The sequence below is a fragment of the Chiloscyllium plagiosum genome, chromosome 3 (assembly GCF_004010195.1).
Source record: "Chiloscyllium plagiosum isolate BGI_BamShark_2017 chromosome 3, ASM401019v2, whole genome shotgun sequence".
NCBI lineage: Eukaryota > Metazoa > Chordata > Chondrichthyes > Orectolobiformes > Hemiscylliidae > Chiloscyllium > Chiloscyllium plagiosum.
Window position 1 is genome coordinate 41,536,731 of NC_057712.1, and position 18,036 is coordinate 41,554,766.

The following is an 18,036-nucleotide window of genomic DNA, read 5'->3' on the forward strand; positions in this document are numbered from 1 at the left end:
GATGTGTATATGAATAGGAAGGGTTTGGAGGGATATGGGCCGGGTGCTGGCAGGTGGGACTAGATTGGGTTGGGATATCTGGTCGGCGTGGACGGGTTGGACCGAAGGCTCTGTTTCCATGCTGTACATCTCTATGACTCTATGACTCTAAAGGTGACAAAGGCTTAGCATTATAAGGTTGGTCACTTGTCAATTGCAAACTAGGTTTATTTCAGAACTAGGCTTCGAGGAAACTTGGACTTAAGATAGGCTTAGCTATGCCTGGAGTCTGGGTTAGTTTGAATAATAGATTGTTAGTAGACTGACTTAATGTTAACAGCAGATTTGACTTTTACCAGACTGAGGGAAAGCTTCAGAAATGTACAATTAAAGCCTTTTAAAAACTACAAGTGTTTTGGTCTTCTGATGTATCCATCAAAGTTAAGTCACATCAGTTACTGGAGTGTTTTCCCCTGGTGAAAACCATTTTTCATTGCATTAGTTAGGTAGTAAGCTATTAACCTGATTTCAGACATAACCAATGTTGATAGCTTCCTGTTTTTAGCAGACCCTGCTGGGGATACATATCATGTCTTTTTTTTTTGTTGATTGCAAGATCAATACAATGCAAGGGTATGAGACCCATGAGAATGGTGTTTGAGCTTGGTTCTAATAATTGATAATTGGAAGTTTCCAGAAATGTATTTAATTTGTATCATGTGTTTTAGCCCAACAAAGCTCATTTCATTTTGAAGTTCAAGCACAAAAGTAAAGCTTTTAAAATAATTTATGGTCATTTAAAATACATTCATTGTCAACAAATAATCTTCATGTTCAGTTGACCAATGCCATGTCCCTTTAACCTCTTTCCTTTCAACTATCTGTCCAATTTAATCTTCAATGTTGACATGGTTCATGATTGAGACAAACTATGAAAATAGTTTTCACAGCCCTGCAGCTGCTTGCGTGGATAGGTTTCTGTTTAATAATCCATTGCCATATCACACTGGAAATCAAGCCCCACTGTTCCTGGAATTATCACTGAATTAAAGCTTGTATCAAAGTGTGCAAAACTCCCCAGTTTACCTGTCGTCTTATACCCAAGTTAACAGAGAACACAGACCAGCGTTCTGTACCAATAAGAATTGCTGTTTATTACAAATAAATAAATTCTAGCTATAAGTAAACAACTGTGAACTCTCGACATACAACTCTCAAGGTTAAAATTCTAATCTCCTTGTAAAAGTGTCTCTACGTACAGGCAGACACCACACAAAATTGGTGTTTTGAGTGGAAGTAAAAATTGGGAAGGCATTTCAGCGGACCTAGTACAAGAGTTCACTGAGATGATCCGTTTTGCTTGTCAGGCCTTAGACCTTGTTGATCTCTCTTCTCAAGGTATTTTTATTTGGGTAGAGGAGGCATACAGAGACTGGTTTACAATTATAACATCTCTGACTTATTGACTAAAAGCCACAGCTTATAGCAGCTGATGAGGGAAAATAAACTGATATTTTTTAGATTTTAGGTGTTTATTTCTGCAAATTAAAGACAGCACCTCCCTTTTCAGAAATCTGAAGGCTTCTGCTATATCATTCACACCCATAAGCTGTTCAGATGCTTGGGATCCAATCATGTAGCTGTTGCAGGCAGAAGGCCTTTGTCATGGACAACACACAGACCAATCAGCTAATTGTTGCTGACCAAACCTCCCTTCATACACAATCCCTGACTACAGTCCATTTGCTGGAACAAGCAATAGTGTAAACAGCACTTGCAATAAGTGAAGATAGCTTGCTTTTTAAAAAGTGCAGCAGTCCCTTGCATTTTGTAGATGGTACACACTGCTGCTACTGTATTCTGTGGTAGAAGAAGTAAATGTTTGAGGTGATAATCAAGTAGGCTACTTTGCCCTGAAAAGTGTTTAACTTTCTGAATGTTGTTGAAGCTGCTCTCGTCAAGGCAAATGGGGAGTATTCCATCACGTCCATTATTTGCACCTTTTAGGTGGTGGACAGCATCTGGGGAGACAGGAGGTGAGTTATTTGTTGCAGGCTTCCTTGCCTCTGACCTGCTCTTATGTCCATAGTATTTATATGGCTAGTCCATTTCCATTTCAGGTCAACGGTAACTCTAGAATGTTGATAGTGGGTGATTCAGCAATGGGAATACTGTTGAATATCAAGGGACAATGATTAGATTTTCTCTTGTTGGAGCTGGTTGTTGCCTGGCTCTTATGTGGTATGTATGCTATTTGCCATTTGTCAGTCCTGCTGCATTTGGGCATGGACTGTCAGTACCTGAGGAATCACAAATGCTGCTTGATATTATGTAATCATTGGCGAACATCCCCTCATCTGACTTAAGATGGAGGGATGGTTGTTGATGAAGCAACTTTGGCCTAGGACACGACCTTAAGAAACTCTTGCTGAGATCCTGGAGCTGAGATGATTGATTTCCAGTAAACCAGCCATCCTCTTTTTTTTTGTCAGGTGTAACTCTAACCAGTGTTGTATATTCTCTCTGAATCCCATTCATTCTAGTTTTGCTAGGGCTTCTTGATACCACACTTAGTCAAATATGCCCTTGATGCCAGGAGCAGTCACTCTCCCCTCACCTCTGGAACTGAGTTCTTTTGTCCATGTTTTAACCAAGGCTGTTATGAGGTCAGGAGCTGAATGGCCCTGGCAGAACCCAAGCTGGTCATTGCTGAGTAGGTGCTGCATGACACTCCTGTTGATGACACGTACCATCACATTTTACTGATGATTGAGAGTAGACTGCTGGTTCATAAAGCAAGCAAAAATGAAAATTGCTGGAGAAACTCAGCAGGTTTAGTATCATCTGTAGAGAGAAAACATGGTTACGTTTCAAGTCCTGTGATCCTTCTTCAAGACTAGTTTGTCCTGCTTTTTGTGGACAGGTCATACTAGGGCAATTTTCCATATTGCTGGATAGATGCCAGTGTTGTAGCTGGACTGGAACGCACAAGGGGTGTGACTAGCTCTGGAGCACAAATCATCAGTACTTTTGTTGGAATGTAGGGAGGAGGGACCTGGGGGAGGGGCATTGGGAATGCGATAGGCGGAAGAAGGCTAAGGTGAGGGTGATAGGCCGGAGAGGGGGTAGGGGCGGAGAGGTTGGGAAGAAGACTGCAGGTCAAGAAGGTGGAGCCGTCTAAGGGTTGGGACTGAGAAAAGATGGGGAGGGGAAACGAGGAAGCTGGAGAAATCCGCATTCATCCCTTGTGGTTGGAGGGTTCCTAGGCGGAAGATGAGTTGCTCTTCGTCCAGGCGTCATATTGCCATGGTCTGGCGATGGAGGAGGCCAAGGACCTGCATGTCCTTGGCAGAGTGGGAGGGGTAATTAAAGTGTTCAGCCACGGGGGGGTTGGGTTGGTTGGTGCAGGTATCCCAGAGGTGTTCTCTGAAACGTTCCGCAAGTAGGCGGCCTGTCTCCCCAATGTATAGGAGATCACACCGGGTGCAGGAATTGTGCATGTTTTTGACCTTGCAAATGCAAAGTGTTTGGCAATTTTTGTTTAGATTATTTTCTTACACACCTACTTTTTAAAAAAATATTTTTACTTTTGCAGTACCATGACAATGGAGGAACTCCTAAAGTCTCTTCAGAAAAAATGTTGTACAGAATGTGAAGAGGCTCATCGGCAGCTAGTGTGTGCTCTTAATGGATTGGCTGGCATTCATATTATCAGAGGTAAACACCAGTTACAAGAGAGTTTTGCATCTAAATATAATGAATAATTATGAAGCTACTATTTTTAATGAAATATCTATGGGACTAGGATGGATAAATTTTGTTTAAGATTTTATATGAGATAAACTGCACTGATTGTGTTGAATGATCACTTTCTTCATTAGAGCTGAATGTTTCGCTCTGTGGCCAACATTCTGCCCATTCATTCTAGATGGAAAATCACAAGCTGCTATGGACAGGAACGAAGTATCCAAGCCAATATCTGAATTTGAGTCTTCTATCTGAACCCAAAAATGTACTAACTTTGCACCATCTGAAATTAGCTATTATTAGTTGAGTTTGAGTATGTGTGCATTTATTATATATTCAATGATATACTGAATCTGAAATCAATTGACTAGAGCTGAAATCATGCACCAAATTTGGAATGCATTCACCATTTTTCTTAATTTTGAATTATATATTAGGGTTTAAAGAGAAATTGAGTTGGCCACTGGAAGTGGTTCTAATACGCCTATTAAAACAATTTGACTGATTGTGTTGTTGTGACTGCTTATTGATTTTCAGTAGCTTTTCTGACCATCATCATGCTGTTTGAGTCAAACTAATAATGAATACTAATCACATATCACTATTTGTTTTTAACAATGTGATGTTTGAGACAATAGATTTCCTTGCCACACATGTCTTACTCAAAGATCTGTTATGACCACTTTTAATTATACCAGTAAAAGGATTTTTTATCAGATTAAACAAGTTTATTTGTGATTCCAGGGAAAGAACTTGCATTTTTATAGCTCCTTTCATGACCTCAGGATGTCTCGGACATTGCAGCCATGATGTATTTCTGAAATGCAGTCCCTGTTGTTGTCAAGTAAAAGCAGTAGTCTGTTTGTACACGGCAAACTTCCATAAACACCAATTTGAGGACCAAATCATGATATTGATTGAGGGATAAATATTGATTTAATACCTCATCTGAAAAATGCCACCTCCAACAGGGACTCATTAGTGTCAGTCAAGAGTTGGTACTTCTATCTGTGAAGTGGGAATGGAAGCCATTCAATAATTTTATATTACAGGTGAATTTGTAACAGCAGTTGAATATTACAGAGAAGTTCTGCGTTCATCCGAAGAGCATAAAGGCAAACTTCAAACAGACTCTTTACAGGTGACTGAGCTAATCTGGATCTTAACTTGCAAATTTGTATATAAATTCCATAATGATCTGTGTTATCAGGAATTTCCAAGAGCCTCATTCTTCACTTACCAATCAACTAAAATGTTGTTCTTTCCAGCGCCTCCACGCTACTCACAATCTTATTGAGCTCCTGGAGGCAAATCACCCAGGGATCCCTCCAACCCTTCGTGATCACAAGCTTCGGGAAGAAGTATGTATCGACCCTCATTAATGCTTCAGTGCTTGTTAACAATACAGAGTCATTCTCCTTTCTTATTTATCATTTCAGAGTTGCCCCTCCTCATTTAGCACTGTATGCTTAGAGTTTTGATGCTGTTGTATCAGCCTTGATTATGTGCTAATGGATTTGAGTCTCAAATATGACCCAGATAACAAACATAAAATCTTTAGGGGAAGGCTTAAATCTTAACTATATGAAATTTGCTGTTGGTATAAGCAAGTGGACTGGTTTCAAACTAATTTTAGTGAATGGGCCTATGTGTGGCTGAGGCTGAGTGGGCATATGAAGTGATGAAGCATTGTGCACATGAAGTCAGGAAATTAACACATCTGTACCATGAGTCCAGAAGCTGACTAGAACGATACCATTGATCTGTTGTTAAATTCGTATAAGCCCAAGTGAAGGTTGTGGAAAGCAAATGGAGGTAATAATGGCTGTTAGTGAAAATTGAATTGAGTAAAAATCTAGAATTAAATTCTGTAATTAAACTAGCTGAATGTTGGGCGAGCTGAATGTTGACCATTTAACCACTGTGTTAGTTTGTATACACCCACATCCTTTAAGGAATGAAACATGGTCTCCTTGCCTGGTCTTGTCCACATGTGACCTATGGCCACAGCAATGTGGTTGACTCTTAACTGCCCTCTCGGCAATTATAGATGGGTAAAAATGCTGCCTATATCCTATGAACAAATATAAAAAAAGGTCTTCACTTTATACATAGTCATACAAACTTGAGAGCACAATGCTACGCTAGATTGTGGTATGTCCATATTTGGAGTACTTTTGTAGTTACTGATCTAATAATAATGAAACAGGCTGAAGGGTCTGAGTAACTATTTTTCAATTCCTGTAATTTTCTCGCTGGATTCTTTAAGCAAATTTGTACAGTGTGGATCAAATGGGTGGTTTAATTGCTCTTTTGGAGAATACACAATAAAACGGTGCAGTCATGTCACAAATATTACAACTAAATCCCTGTTCACCTTAGGCCGGACCTTCTTTTCCCCGTTGAATGCATTTCAAGACTAATTAATTGGAGACAGGAAGCCCTGGCTTTAGATTTTTTTATGATCCAAATAAAATCCTTCCAAAATCCAAGCAATGCAAATCATAAAATTGTAAAATATCACAAGGAAAATGTTTTTGAAAGAGGACAGAGAAACCAGTTTCAGTGCAGGTTCCTTTTAACCAAGAGATATGAATCTATAAGCAATTGTTAATCACAAACTCTTCACTGACCTCTGTTTGTATGTGGCAATTAGTCTTGTCACCTTAAATGGCCAAGTTAAACACAAACAAAATATTGGAAATACTCAGCAGGTCAGGCAGAATCAATATTAGAGGGATAAACATGGTTTATATTTCTGGTTTATTTGCAATTGTGAATGAGTACTGGAGTTGGTTTTGGCATCCCAGGGAGTAAATCCAGGGAAGGAGAGTGATTGACCAGAATGAGAGCAGTCATTGAGGCAGCCTATGGCAGTGAGATTCTTGAGAGTAGCTCCAAGGCTGGATGAGCAAAAGTGAAGAACTATAATTCCTTGTGAAATTTAATGAGATTTGATAACCCACTGTTATCTGAGGGAGTTGCTGAGAATTCCATGTGATATATCTTGATTGCATTTGATATTTGATGTGTTCAGTGAAGTGTTCAATCACAGTTTATTACCACTAAGTGCCACATATTAATGTTGGCCCTGTTCTAAAGGGTCACTGTACCAAAACATTCTCTACAGATGCTGCCTGACCTGCTGCAAATTTCCAACATTTTCTGTTTTTGTTCGTTTGTTATTAAGTTTAGGTATTAAATATAGGTTGCCCATGTACTATAGATTGTATTACTGTTATTACGTTGTATAGTAAAGTTTAATATTCATTCGAAAGCATGGAATTAGATTAGATTACTTACTTACAGTGTGGAAACAGGCCCTTCGGCCCAACAAGTCCACACCGACCTGCTGAAGCGCAACCCACCCAGACCAATTCCCCTACATTTACCCCTTCACCTAACACTATTGGCAATTTAGCATGGCCAATTCACCTAACTTGCACATTTTTGGACTGTGGGAGGAAACCGGAGCACCCGGAGGAAACCCATGCAGACACGAGGAGAATGTGCTGAGTCCACACAGAGTAGCCTGAGGCGGGAATTGAACCCAGGTCTCTAGCGCAGTAAGGCAGCATGTCACCCACATCTTGTGGTTTTATTTCTTAGTATGTTCTCTCACTTTAACTACTTTGTAAACAAAAAGGTTACTGTTCCTTGACCAGATTATAACATAAATTTGATAGTCTGGTCTGGGATTGTAAAAATACTGACAACTTCAGTACCTGAGGAGTTGTGAATGGAGTTAAATATTGCACAATCATCAGCAAGAATCCCCACTTCTGAAAAAGCAGCCAAAGTTGATTGGACCCAGGACGCTACCCTGAGGAATTCCTGCAGAAATGTTTTCGAGTTGAGAGAGTTTTGGTTGTTTGAGACCAAGCATCAACTTCATGCAAGGTATTGCCCAAACCAGTGAAAAGCTCTCACTCCCCTATTTTCATGTTTAATACCTGTTTTTCTAGGGCTTCTTAACACAGCGCTCAGTTAAGTGTTGTCTTGATGATAAGAGCAGTCTAATTAACTCTGCTGACCCTTGGGGATTGATATGGCTTGAACAGGGAACCTGACAGTCAAACATTCCTGATGAAGGGCTTAAGACTGAAGCATTGACTGTCCTGCTCCTCAGATATTGCATGACCTGTTGTGCTTTTTCAGTGCCAATCTTTTTGACTGATTCTCCAGCCTCTGCAGTCCTCACTTTCTCCTATCTCTGATAATAACTTACCCGTTCAGTTGTGGTATGGAAAATGTGACCAGCTGCTGCTACTTATGGGCAGCACTACTGGTTAGCATGGTTTCCTAAATTGTGTTACAAGTTAAAACGTTTAATTTTTTTTTCAAATTATCATACATAGGCTGAACAGCTTAGACAGCATTACATGAATAAATCAGATTTGGAAGTTTCTGCCGCACGTCAAGCTTTGCCACCAGTTCAGCAAAACATCCGTGAACTACAGCGCAAGGTAAACTATGCTGTACAGCAGAACCGAGGGAAGGGTGCTATAAAGCAGGATAGGGGAAAAACTGGAAAGGTTATGTACAGCAGCACCAAGTGCATCACTGGAATGTTGTTGTATGGCATGACAAAATTTGTGTATAAATGTGTGGCTCAGTAAGGCATGCTTCTGCAAAAAAAAAATCAAGATGGGAGTACTGCATCAAAAACCTGATGTAGTGTGATAAAAGGAAGCCGCAATAGTCTGGAAGAAGTAGTTTTTAAATTGCAAATATTCCAGTAGTCATGAGACCATTGAAAAGAGGTTAAGATTGGGTAGAAAACTGCGAAGGTGAAGATGTTATTTTATGGCACTGTAACAGTGGATACTAAAATTTAGCGTTCCATGGTTTCTGAAGATCCTGCAATTCAAAATATTTCTGCAAAGTTTCTCATGCTGAATTGGGTGACTCCTGCAGTACTCTCATCTCTGACCTTGAAATAGAGGGATTGCACTTGGTGGTACCGCTGGAGAACAGAAGGTTAAAATCCACCATCAACTTTAGTGAGCTAAAGGTTTGAAGGGCCTCTTCGGAGCTGTGCGACTGTGACTCTAGTCATTGAATTGCTCAGTGCTGCTACTGCTAAGAATCTATAATCCTTAATGTAATGTTACTTCCCAAAAATGAATTGGGTCCTGTATTAACTCCCTACAGTTTGCGACTTGCCTTAGGGTTTGCCACTTTCTTTTGTGATTTACTATTCATTTCTGGTTTTGAAAGTGAGTAAGTAGGATGGGATAGTTAATCGTTACCTTGACATACTAGAATGCCTTTCTGTCCTGTTCAATGAAACTTTTTTTTTGTGTCCTGTCAACAGATTCGCTCTGGGGCTCCCTGGTGGCTTGGTATCATTGAGTGTGTACAGCAGGCTGCTCTGGCTGATGAGCTTGTGACAAGGGTACGAAATGAAATCTCATGTAACTACAAACAGCAACCTAACAAACTCTCCATGGCTGAAAAGTAAGTGCATTTGCAGTATATGATTGTTGTGCTCCTATCTTTGTGCCGACGATTTCTGGAGCCTAAATGCATCACTGCATCAAGCTGTTAGTGTTTCACAAGAAAACGCAGCATTTTTCACTGTGATGCCATTTGTCAGTGAGATTTTTTGGGACAATGACTGAAGGCCACTGGAATCGATTCATTTCGTTGTTTGCTGCAAGCTGCAAACTAAGACAAGGAAGGACAGGATTAAAGATAAGTTCCAAGATTTACCTCTTGTTTACTTAATATTTGTTCCTTAAAGACCTTAATTGCATCTGTACATTTTGGAAAATTTTTAATTTTCTTCCTCACCTTTGCACCACTACCAAGGAGTTTTCTGTGGCCTTGCCTGGTTTTCACTTGAGTTTGGTAGTTCAATTTAGGTGACTGAATCGCTGGACTCACCTTGGTGAGAAGATCGCTTAGTGGTGCAGTCTGCGCTTTGGGAGGAGAGTTGCACAACAATTTATAGGCCACTGACCATAAAAATAGGTCAGTGTGGACTTGGCCCTACTGGTAAGGAAGGCAAGATGAAGGGTGAGTGACAACCCCCACCCCCTTAAAGAGTTATTTATGTGGAGCAGGAATCTGGTGCATTATTGTTACATTTGTATGAGTAGAGTTTGTTCTAGTAAGTAACAACAATAATTGTTAGTCACCTGGTTACTTATCTTGGAAAAGATGAGCCTTCAGTAGGAAAAAAAACGTTGATCTTTCATAACAAGCTGACGAGCTGAGAATAGTTCACAGGTCGGCACAACATTGAGGGCCGAATGGCCTGTTCTGTGCTGTATTGTTCAATGTTCTATGTTCTAACAAAGGAGCCGACTATATGCTGGCAAAGCCTCTCAATTTTAAAATTTAAATCTAAAATTTTTTCTGAAGCGTAGTTTCTTGACCCATGGATTAAAGTTGGGGCTTCCATGGGTAAGATTAGATTAGATTCCCTACATTGTGGAAACCGGCCCTTCGGCCCAACCAGTCCACACCGACCCTCCGAAGAGTAACTCACCCAGACCCATTTCCCTCTGACTGATGCACCTAGCACTATGGGCAATTTAGCATGGCCAATTCACCTGACCTGCACATCTTTGAACTGTGGGAGGAAACCGGAGCACCCGGAGGAAACCCGCGCAAACACTGGGAGAATGTGAAAACTCCACACAGACAGTCGGCCGAGGCTGGAATCGAACCTGGGATGATGGTGCTCTGAGGCAGTAGTGCTAACCACTGAGCCACCGTGCCGCCCATTTGGTTGAATGAGAATATAGAAGGCATGGTTAGTAAATTCCTGAGTAAGTAGTCGATGTGGGTACAATTACAACATTTTTAAAAAAAATTTGGATGCATGCATGAATAGGAAAGATTTGGAGGGATGTGGGCCAGGATCAGGCAGGTGGAACTAGTTTATGTTCGGCATGGGCTGGTTGGACAGAAGGGTCTGTTTCCATGCTGCATGACTCTACACAAAATTTTAGTTCAGATTCATTCATCTTGTCTGAACTGGAAATACAGCAGAGATTCCTAAGGGTCCAACTTGCCATATTCCCTCAAAAATTGACAGTGATTCAGTGTTTGAATGAGAAGGCAGCATTTTGGCATTACAATAGGTCCCCGCACTCTGTATTAAGTGAGATTACCAGACATATCAGGGTAGTTTTTTTGATGCTGTATGCAGAACATTTACCTTTCTACTTTTCCTTTCAGCATCCATCTGTCAGAGTGTGGGCATTCAATTGTATCATGCCCAAAACCCTCTCAGCAATATACTGTCATCACAGACATATGATACTCAGAGAGAGCTGGCCAGCAGAGACATGTCACTCAGGAGAACAGCATGCCACATTACTGTAACAGGAACATATGCCAGGCCACCTTACAAAGTGGGTTGGCTGTGTAGGTTCATTGTCATGTCAGAATGTCACAGTGGAGGACAGAATCCCTCTTCTGAGTCCAGGACTTACAGATTTGGATGAAATATTCTGGTAAAGAAGGGATATCATATACTGAAGAGGAAGGAGGAATGCTCCCAAAGTAATCTAGCAAGCTTGGTAGTAATATACACCATGAGTATAGTTGGTGAATACCAGCATTCCTGAATCCAATACCACAAGCAATCCCAAGACCTGCTGGCTGTTGGTAGAGTTTTTTTTTAACACAGTGTGGTTCATGTGTGGAATGAACTGCCAGAGAGAGTGATGGATCCAGGTTTAGTTACAACACTTAAAAGATACTTGGATGAGTTCATGAATAGGAAGGTTTGGAGGAATATAGACCAAGCGCAGGCAAGTAGGACTAGTTTAGTTTGGAACATGGTTAGTGTGATCTGGTTGGATTGAAGGGTCTGTTGCCATACTGTATGGCAGAAGCTCATAGATGGCCTTGTGATGCATCACAGTTAAATTCTTGTCTCACTGCATGGACTTGGCAACACACTGAGCTATGCTATAGCAAGAGGTATGTGCCAAAGTATTCATGTAGTTCCAAGCAGTTGTTCATTTACAGGTGAATGCCCATTATTATCCATCACTACATTGACGAGTTTTGTTCCTGAATGCAGAATAGATTGGCTCATATCAAGCAGCATATTGTACTTGCAAGGGGAAGGCTCACCACAGCCATGAGAAGTGTGGATAAAGATAGGTCAGGGAGATAAGGGCAATTTACTCTATTGAACACTTGGCTGTGGACAGTGTGAAGATGCCAGCCAAGCTCATTATTAGAGATGGGGAAACGCTCAGAACAGATGTCACAGGCAATGTGAAAGACACTTTCTAACATGGTTGTCAATGGTGGAAGATATTCCTGTTAATGCAGTAAGCAGAAAAAGACATTGGCATGTGGGAGTGTGAAGGATAGTTATGAAAATGGTTGAAGGCAATAATTAGAGCAATAGAGCAGTTGCCCTGGAAGACAATAGCATCGATCTATGTCTGCTGTCATAATGTCATGGACTTACTTTATCTCCTTTATATTTTAACCAGGCTTTAGCAGTACTCGCCCTTGCCCTAGGTTGGCTTGCTCCTCAGACATGTGGAGAAGGTCATATGTCTGAGAAAGAATTGTACATCTGACCAGCCCACACTCCTCCAACAGGAGGGATATAGTACACTATATTATAGATTGGGTGGCACATGGTGAAGAGCATTGCATTTGATTGCAGGATGAGTATCTTAGCATGCAGTCTGTGCACAGTTCCCCTCCACAGGAGAAGGGGCAGTGATGATGATGCTCATGAATAATCTTGGGAGCACAATATTTGGAGCATTCGCTGCAGAATGTGCAGATATCTGGCAAACTTCCTGAGGTGAGCTCACATATTTAAAGTCCACCACAGTGAAGAGACTGATCTTGGCTCAGTGATGTGGTCATATGAAATGCAGCATTAATTGATATTCAGTCTCATGGAGCAGCACATACATCAACAGACAGAATAGATGCGAGGGAAGGGAGATGACTTCAAGGATGGTGCTCACTAAGTAGCTGCAACAGGCCATTCGTAGATGAGTAGTGAACTCCAAAAGGTTTGCGAGGAGCTGCACACCCATAATGGGACACTCTCACTGCTTGCATGATAATGATTAGAAGAGATGACTGCTGCTTTCCAATAACCATCCCTATTCTCACCTGCCTGCAAACCAACTGAAGGCATTTGAGGTAGGCAAGGAGGATGAGGGTTTTAAACTCAACTCAAACTTTCTCCTCTTCCTCCACCCTAGTGCCAGAGTTGTCATCAGAGGTATATATTCAGTGACACTGGCTGCTCCTGCACAGATACGGACCTGAAGCCTCACCTGGGTCCCCATTTTTTTTGATTGGGAAGTCAGTGAATAGAGATCATAAATGTAAAAATTTTCACTCAGAATGAAAGGGATTAGGGCATTATTTTTGTGCAGTGAATTGTTAGAGTAGGGACTGATCTGTCCCAGTCTCTGCTAAAAGACTTAAAACAGCGACATTAAAATTTCATTGTTTCATTGGCACTTTACTCACCAATCAATTGAACCTTGCCTAAATGCTTCAGTAAGGCATTCAACAAGGTTCCCCATGGGAGACTGGTTAGCAAGGTTAGATCTCATGGAATACAGGGAGAACTAGCCATTTGGATACAGAATTGGCTCAAAAGGTAGAAGACAGAGGGTGGTGGTGGAGGGTTGTTTTTCAGACTGGAGGCCCATGACCAGTGGTGTGCCACAAGGATCGGTGCTGGTTCCACTACTTTTCATCATTTATATAAATGATTTGGATGTGATCTTAAGAGGTATAGTTAGTAAGTTTGCAGATGACGCCAAAATTGGAGGTGTAGTGGACAGCGAAGAAGGTTATCTCAGATGGCCAGTGGGCTGAGAAGTGGCAGATGGAGTTTAATTTCGATAAATGCGAGGTGCTGCATTTTGGGAAAGCAAATCTAAGCAGGACTTATGGTAAGGTCTTTGGGAGTGTTGCTGAACAAAGAGACCTTTGAGTGCAGGTTCATAGCTCCTTGAAAGTGGAGTGGCAGGTAGATAGAATAGTGAAGAAGGCATTTGGTATGCTTTCCTTTGTTGGTCGGAGTATTGAGTACAGGAGTTAGGAGGTCATGTTGCGGCTGTACAGGATATTGGTTAGGCCACTGTTGGAATACTGTGTGTAATTCTGGTGTCCTTCCTATTGGAAAGATGTTGTGAAACTTTAAAAGGTTCAGAAAGGATTTACAAGGATGTTGCCAGGGTTGGAGGACTTGAGCTATTGGGAGAGGTTGAAAAGGCTAGGGCTGTTTTCTCTGGAGCGTCGGAGACTGAGGGGGTGACCTTTTTGAGGTTTATAAAATCATGAGGGGCATGGATAGGATAAATAGGCAAAGTCTTTTCCCTGGGGTGGGGGAGTCCGGAACTAGAGGGCATAGTTTTAGGGTCAGAGGGAAAAGATATAAAAGAAACCTAAGGGGCGACGTTTTCATACAGAGGGTGGTACGTGTGTGGAATGAGCTGTTAGAGGAAGTGGTGGAGGCTAGTACAATTGCAACATTTAAAAGGCTTCTGGATGGGTAGATGAATAGGAAGGGTTTGGAGGGATATAGGCCAGGTGCTGGCAGGTGGAACTAGATTGTGTTGGGATATCTGGTTGGCATGGGTGAGTTGGACCGAAGGGTCTGTTTCCATCCATACATCTCTATGATGCACTGGAACTCTGCTAATATCTCCAAAGCTTTATAACTTCATGAATTCATAAAATTAGCCACGCAACTTCGTGAGCTACTTAATTGAAATTTCACTATTGACTGTGTAACTGATGTACTAAAATTTTTTACTTGATAAGCTGAAACTTCACTAACTATTAAACAATTTTCTTAACAGCCACAGTTAAACTTCACTTATTAAATTTCACTAATTGCTCTAAAACTTTGCTACATTTGTTTTGCTTGAATTAAGTTCTGACACAATGAACCATTCATCATCTCAAAAACATGATGACACATGTCCCTAATTTGTGTTGTTCACAAGTTATTGTTTTACACTCAGGTTCCAGGATTGCAGAGGCCTGCAGTTTTTGCTGACTGTGCAAATGGAAGAATTGAAGAAATCACAGAAGACAGTGCAGGACTCTGTTAAGAATCTGGAGAACCCTCCATCACAAGAAGAAATTCGACTCGCCACAGTGTGTCATCTTCGCCCTGTCCGATTTCCCCTAAACAAGTGCGTATCGTTGTGGCCTATTCATGTTCCTTCAACAACAACCCACTTCAGTACCAGATCTTTGGTTAGAAGTTAGATGAGAGAGTCCATGTAACTCCAGCAACAGCATTTTATATTTATAAAGCACCTTTAATGCAGAAAACTTCCCAAAGGAAGATAAATAAAGTATAAAAGCAACTTAATTGCCACAAGCTCCCTCTAATTCAGCTATTTAGTAAGAAATTTCACAATCAAATATCGAAACAATCACTTAAACTTTATTTCACATAGCAACTAAAATAAGACCCTCAAGTACGCAAGTTAAGCCTCACAACTCAACTCAGGTATTACAATAAATGGTGGAATTTAGCTATATAGAATTCCAGCCACTGTGTCTGTCCAAGGTTCGAACTTAATGCTGTGTTGTTCTTCAAAGTTATGCTACGGAATAATCTTTAAGTTGAATTCTTATGAAATTTTCTGTTTTGTGAAGTTTCTGATGTATCATTATTAATGATCCTTTACATCTGTTCATCCACATCAGCGATTACACTTCTGGAGTCATCAAATCTGTAACTTGCATTCTTATCAGGAGTAACTTCCCTGTGCCTTCTTTGTTTCAGATTTAACAGTCCATTCAAAACACAACTTTCCTGCAATTAACCCCTTTACCTCAGAACATTCCTTTTGCTTGCAATCTTAATTGCCCATTTGTCACAAGGCAGCAGGTTATCAAGCATGTTATCTCTTTTCTCCCAGGAAACAGCTTGTTTCCGGTCCTTCATGTTTTTCTTCCCATGGATGGTTAATTAGCATGTTGCTTTTAGTTTCTTTTATAAGAGCCTGCTTTCATCTCAGGAAACAGTTATGGCTGATTCTTTCAATCTCTGAACACTTACTAAAGTTTTGAAGTTTCCAGTATTACAATATTGTGTGGATTGAATTTCTGCCAAAGGATAATGTCACATTACCCACTGAACCATGACTGTCAGAATGTTTGTTAAATGAGGTTTGAAATTGGCAGTATGAAAGCGAAATGCTGAGAATCCTGGAAATCAGAAATCAGAAGCAGAAAATCTGGAGTTAAAGCAAAATATTGCAGATGTTGAAAATCTGAAATAAATACAGAGAATGCTGGACAATCTCATCAGCTCTAATAGCATCGCTACAGAGAGAAACAGAGTTAAGAAATGTCACTCTTCAGAACCAGTGACTCAATGTTAACCTTCTTTTCCTCTCTACTGCCAGCCCTACTGAGTTTCTCCAGAAAATGCTGGAAATACTCAGCAGGCCTGCAGCAGCTGTTGAGTGAAAAGCAATTTTAAAGTTTCAGGTCAGTGAACATCAGTCAAACTTTCTCACAGTTTGGATGCTGCCAGTCGTGTTAAATATTTCTAGTATTTTCTGGGTTTTTTTGTTTCAGAATTACCAGTGTTGGTTTGCAACATTCAAATTTTAGTGAAAATCAGCTATTTGGGGAGAAAATGTAATTGTCAACAGTTTGTATTAATCCATATAATTAAGGTAGCTTGCATAGATTTGGGAGACCACTTGATTTAATACACATTAAGACAATTTGTATTATGATGTTAGAAATGGTAAGTGTATGGCCAGAACAGCAACAACAGCATTCATTCCTTCAATCGTTTGTTGCTTTTATTTTTCTCTTCTTTAAGGATGTTTTCTGCATTAAAGGTGCTTTATAAATGTAAAATATTGTTGTTTCTACTTTTTAGCGTAATTTCCCAATTACATGGACTATTTCATCTGACGAGGAGAAAGTAAGGATTGCAGATGCTGGAGAGTTAGATTTGAAAAATATGGCATTGGAAAAACACAGCAGATCAGGCAATATCCGAGGAGCTAGAAAGTTGACGTTTTGGACATAATCAGGACTTATGCCCAAAAATTGACTCTCCTGCTGTTCGGATGCTGCCTGACCTGTGCTTTTCCACCGCCACACTATCTCATCTGACTTCTTACCAAAGAATTTGATCTAGTATAGAAATAGGCTGTTGTCGAAGGGACATGAATAGGTCACTTAACAAATAAATTAATGGAATAATTGAATAATTCAGTATCAGAAAGGCACATTAATTAGCCAGTTCTGAGCTATATTAGTGGGCTATAATATCAGGTAATTGAACAGGCAATCCAAATAATCCAACCCCATACAAATACTTGACTGGCTGATCAATTGTCTCATTCTGTTTTTGCATGTTTCAGAGAGAGAAAATATATTTTCTGTTTTGTTTGTTGGTACTGTATAGTAGTCAAGCATTCAGAATGAATGTCTATTTTTCCCCATTATGTACTTATCTTATTAATTTTCCCTTTGCAGTTGCCAGTTCTGTAAAGCAGATGAGCTATTCACAGAGTATGAATCCAAGTTGTTCTCGCATAGGTAAGTCCTTAATAAGGAAGGAGTGATTTTTTTTTTGTGCAACTTTTTTCAGGATATCTTTTCTGATGCAGTTTGACAAATCCTGCTTCTGTTTCAGAAAAAAAGATTAAAGTAAGACGTTCACATTCTTGAGCTCAGCTTTCAATTCAATACTCATTCCATTAAGGCTATGATATGTGAGAGAAAAATTAGGCCATTCGGCCTGTGTAGTCTGCTCCACTATTCAGTAAGATTATGTCTGACCTCGTAATCCTCAACTCAACTTTTCTGACTTTTCCCATAATCCTTGATTCCCTTACTGATTAAAAATATGTCTTGAATATACTTAACAACTCTGCAGTAAAGAATTCCACAGAATGACTATATTCTGAAGGAAAAACTTTCCTCCTTGTCTCTGGCTTAGTGACCTCTTACTCTGATATCATACCCTTTGGTCCTTCCCTCTCCCAAAAGGGGAAACAACCTCTGTCAAGCTCCCATCATCAAGACCATTTAATTCCACCTGTGTTGTCGCTTATCCCTAGTCCAGTGTCTGGATGTTTTTGTAGGGGGTGCACTCACTGCACCTGCAATCAGTGTCGTGATCTCACTGCCTGTGATAGCACAAGTCACTACTGCATCAAGGAGCAATATTTTGGATGCTTGCCGTTTGCTATCCCACTCCCCAACTCATCATCTCACTTCCTACCCAGCTCACAGTCCCTCAGCTGCCATTCACTGTTGACTCTTTCGCCAACCTACGCCAAAGTTTTCAGTTCTTTTTGCCTC

General features: G+C 40.5%; 1 protein-coding gene across 3 annotated transcripts in view; it reads left to right on the plus strand.

Annotated features, from left to right (window-relative positions):
* Positions 1–18,036, plus strand: part of shprh (SNF2 histone linker PHD RING helicase) — a 107,154-nt gene that overhangs the window by 62,347 nt on the left and 26,771 nt on the right. For all 3 annotated transcript variants that reach the window (XM_043681136.1, XM_043681144.1, XM_043681152.1), the window contains 7 exons: positions 3,575–3,696; positions 4,779–4,867; positions 4,995–5,087; positions 8,085–8,192; positions 9,044–9,186; positions 14,712–14,885; positions 17,206–17,268. In XM_043681136.1, coding sequence (XP_043537071.1) covers positions 3,575–3,696; positions 4,779–4,867; positions 4,995–5,087; positions 8,085–8,192; positions 9,044–9,186; positions 14,712–14,885; positions 17,206–17,268 — 792 coding nt within the window. The remainder of the gene's footprint in view (positions 1–3,574; positions 3,697–4,778; positions 4,868–4,994; positions 5,088–8,084; positions 8,193–9,043; positions 9,187–14,711; positions 14,886–17,205; positions 17,269–18,036) is intronic.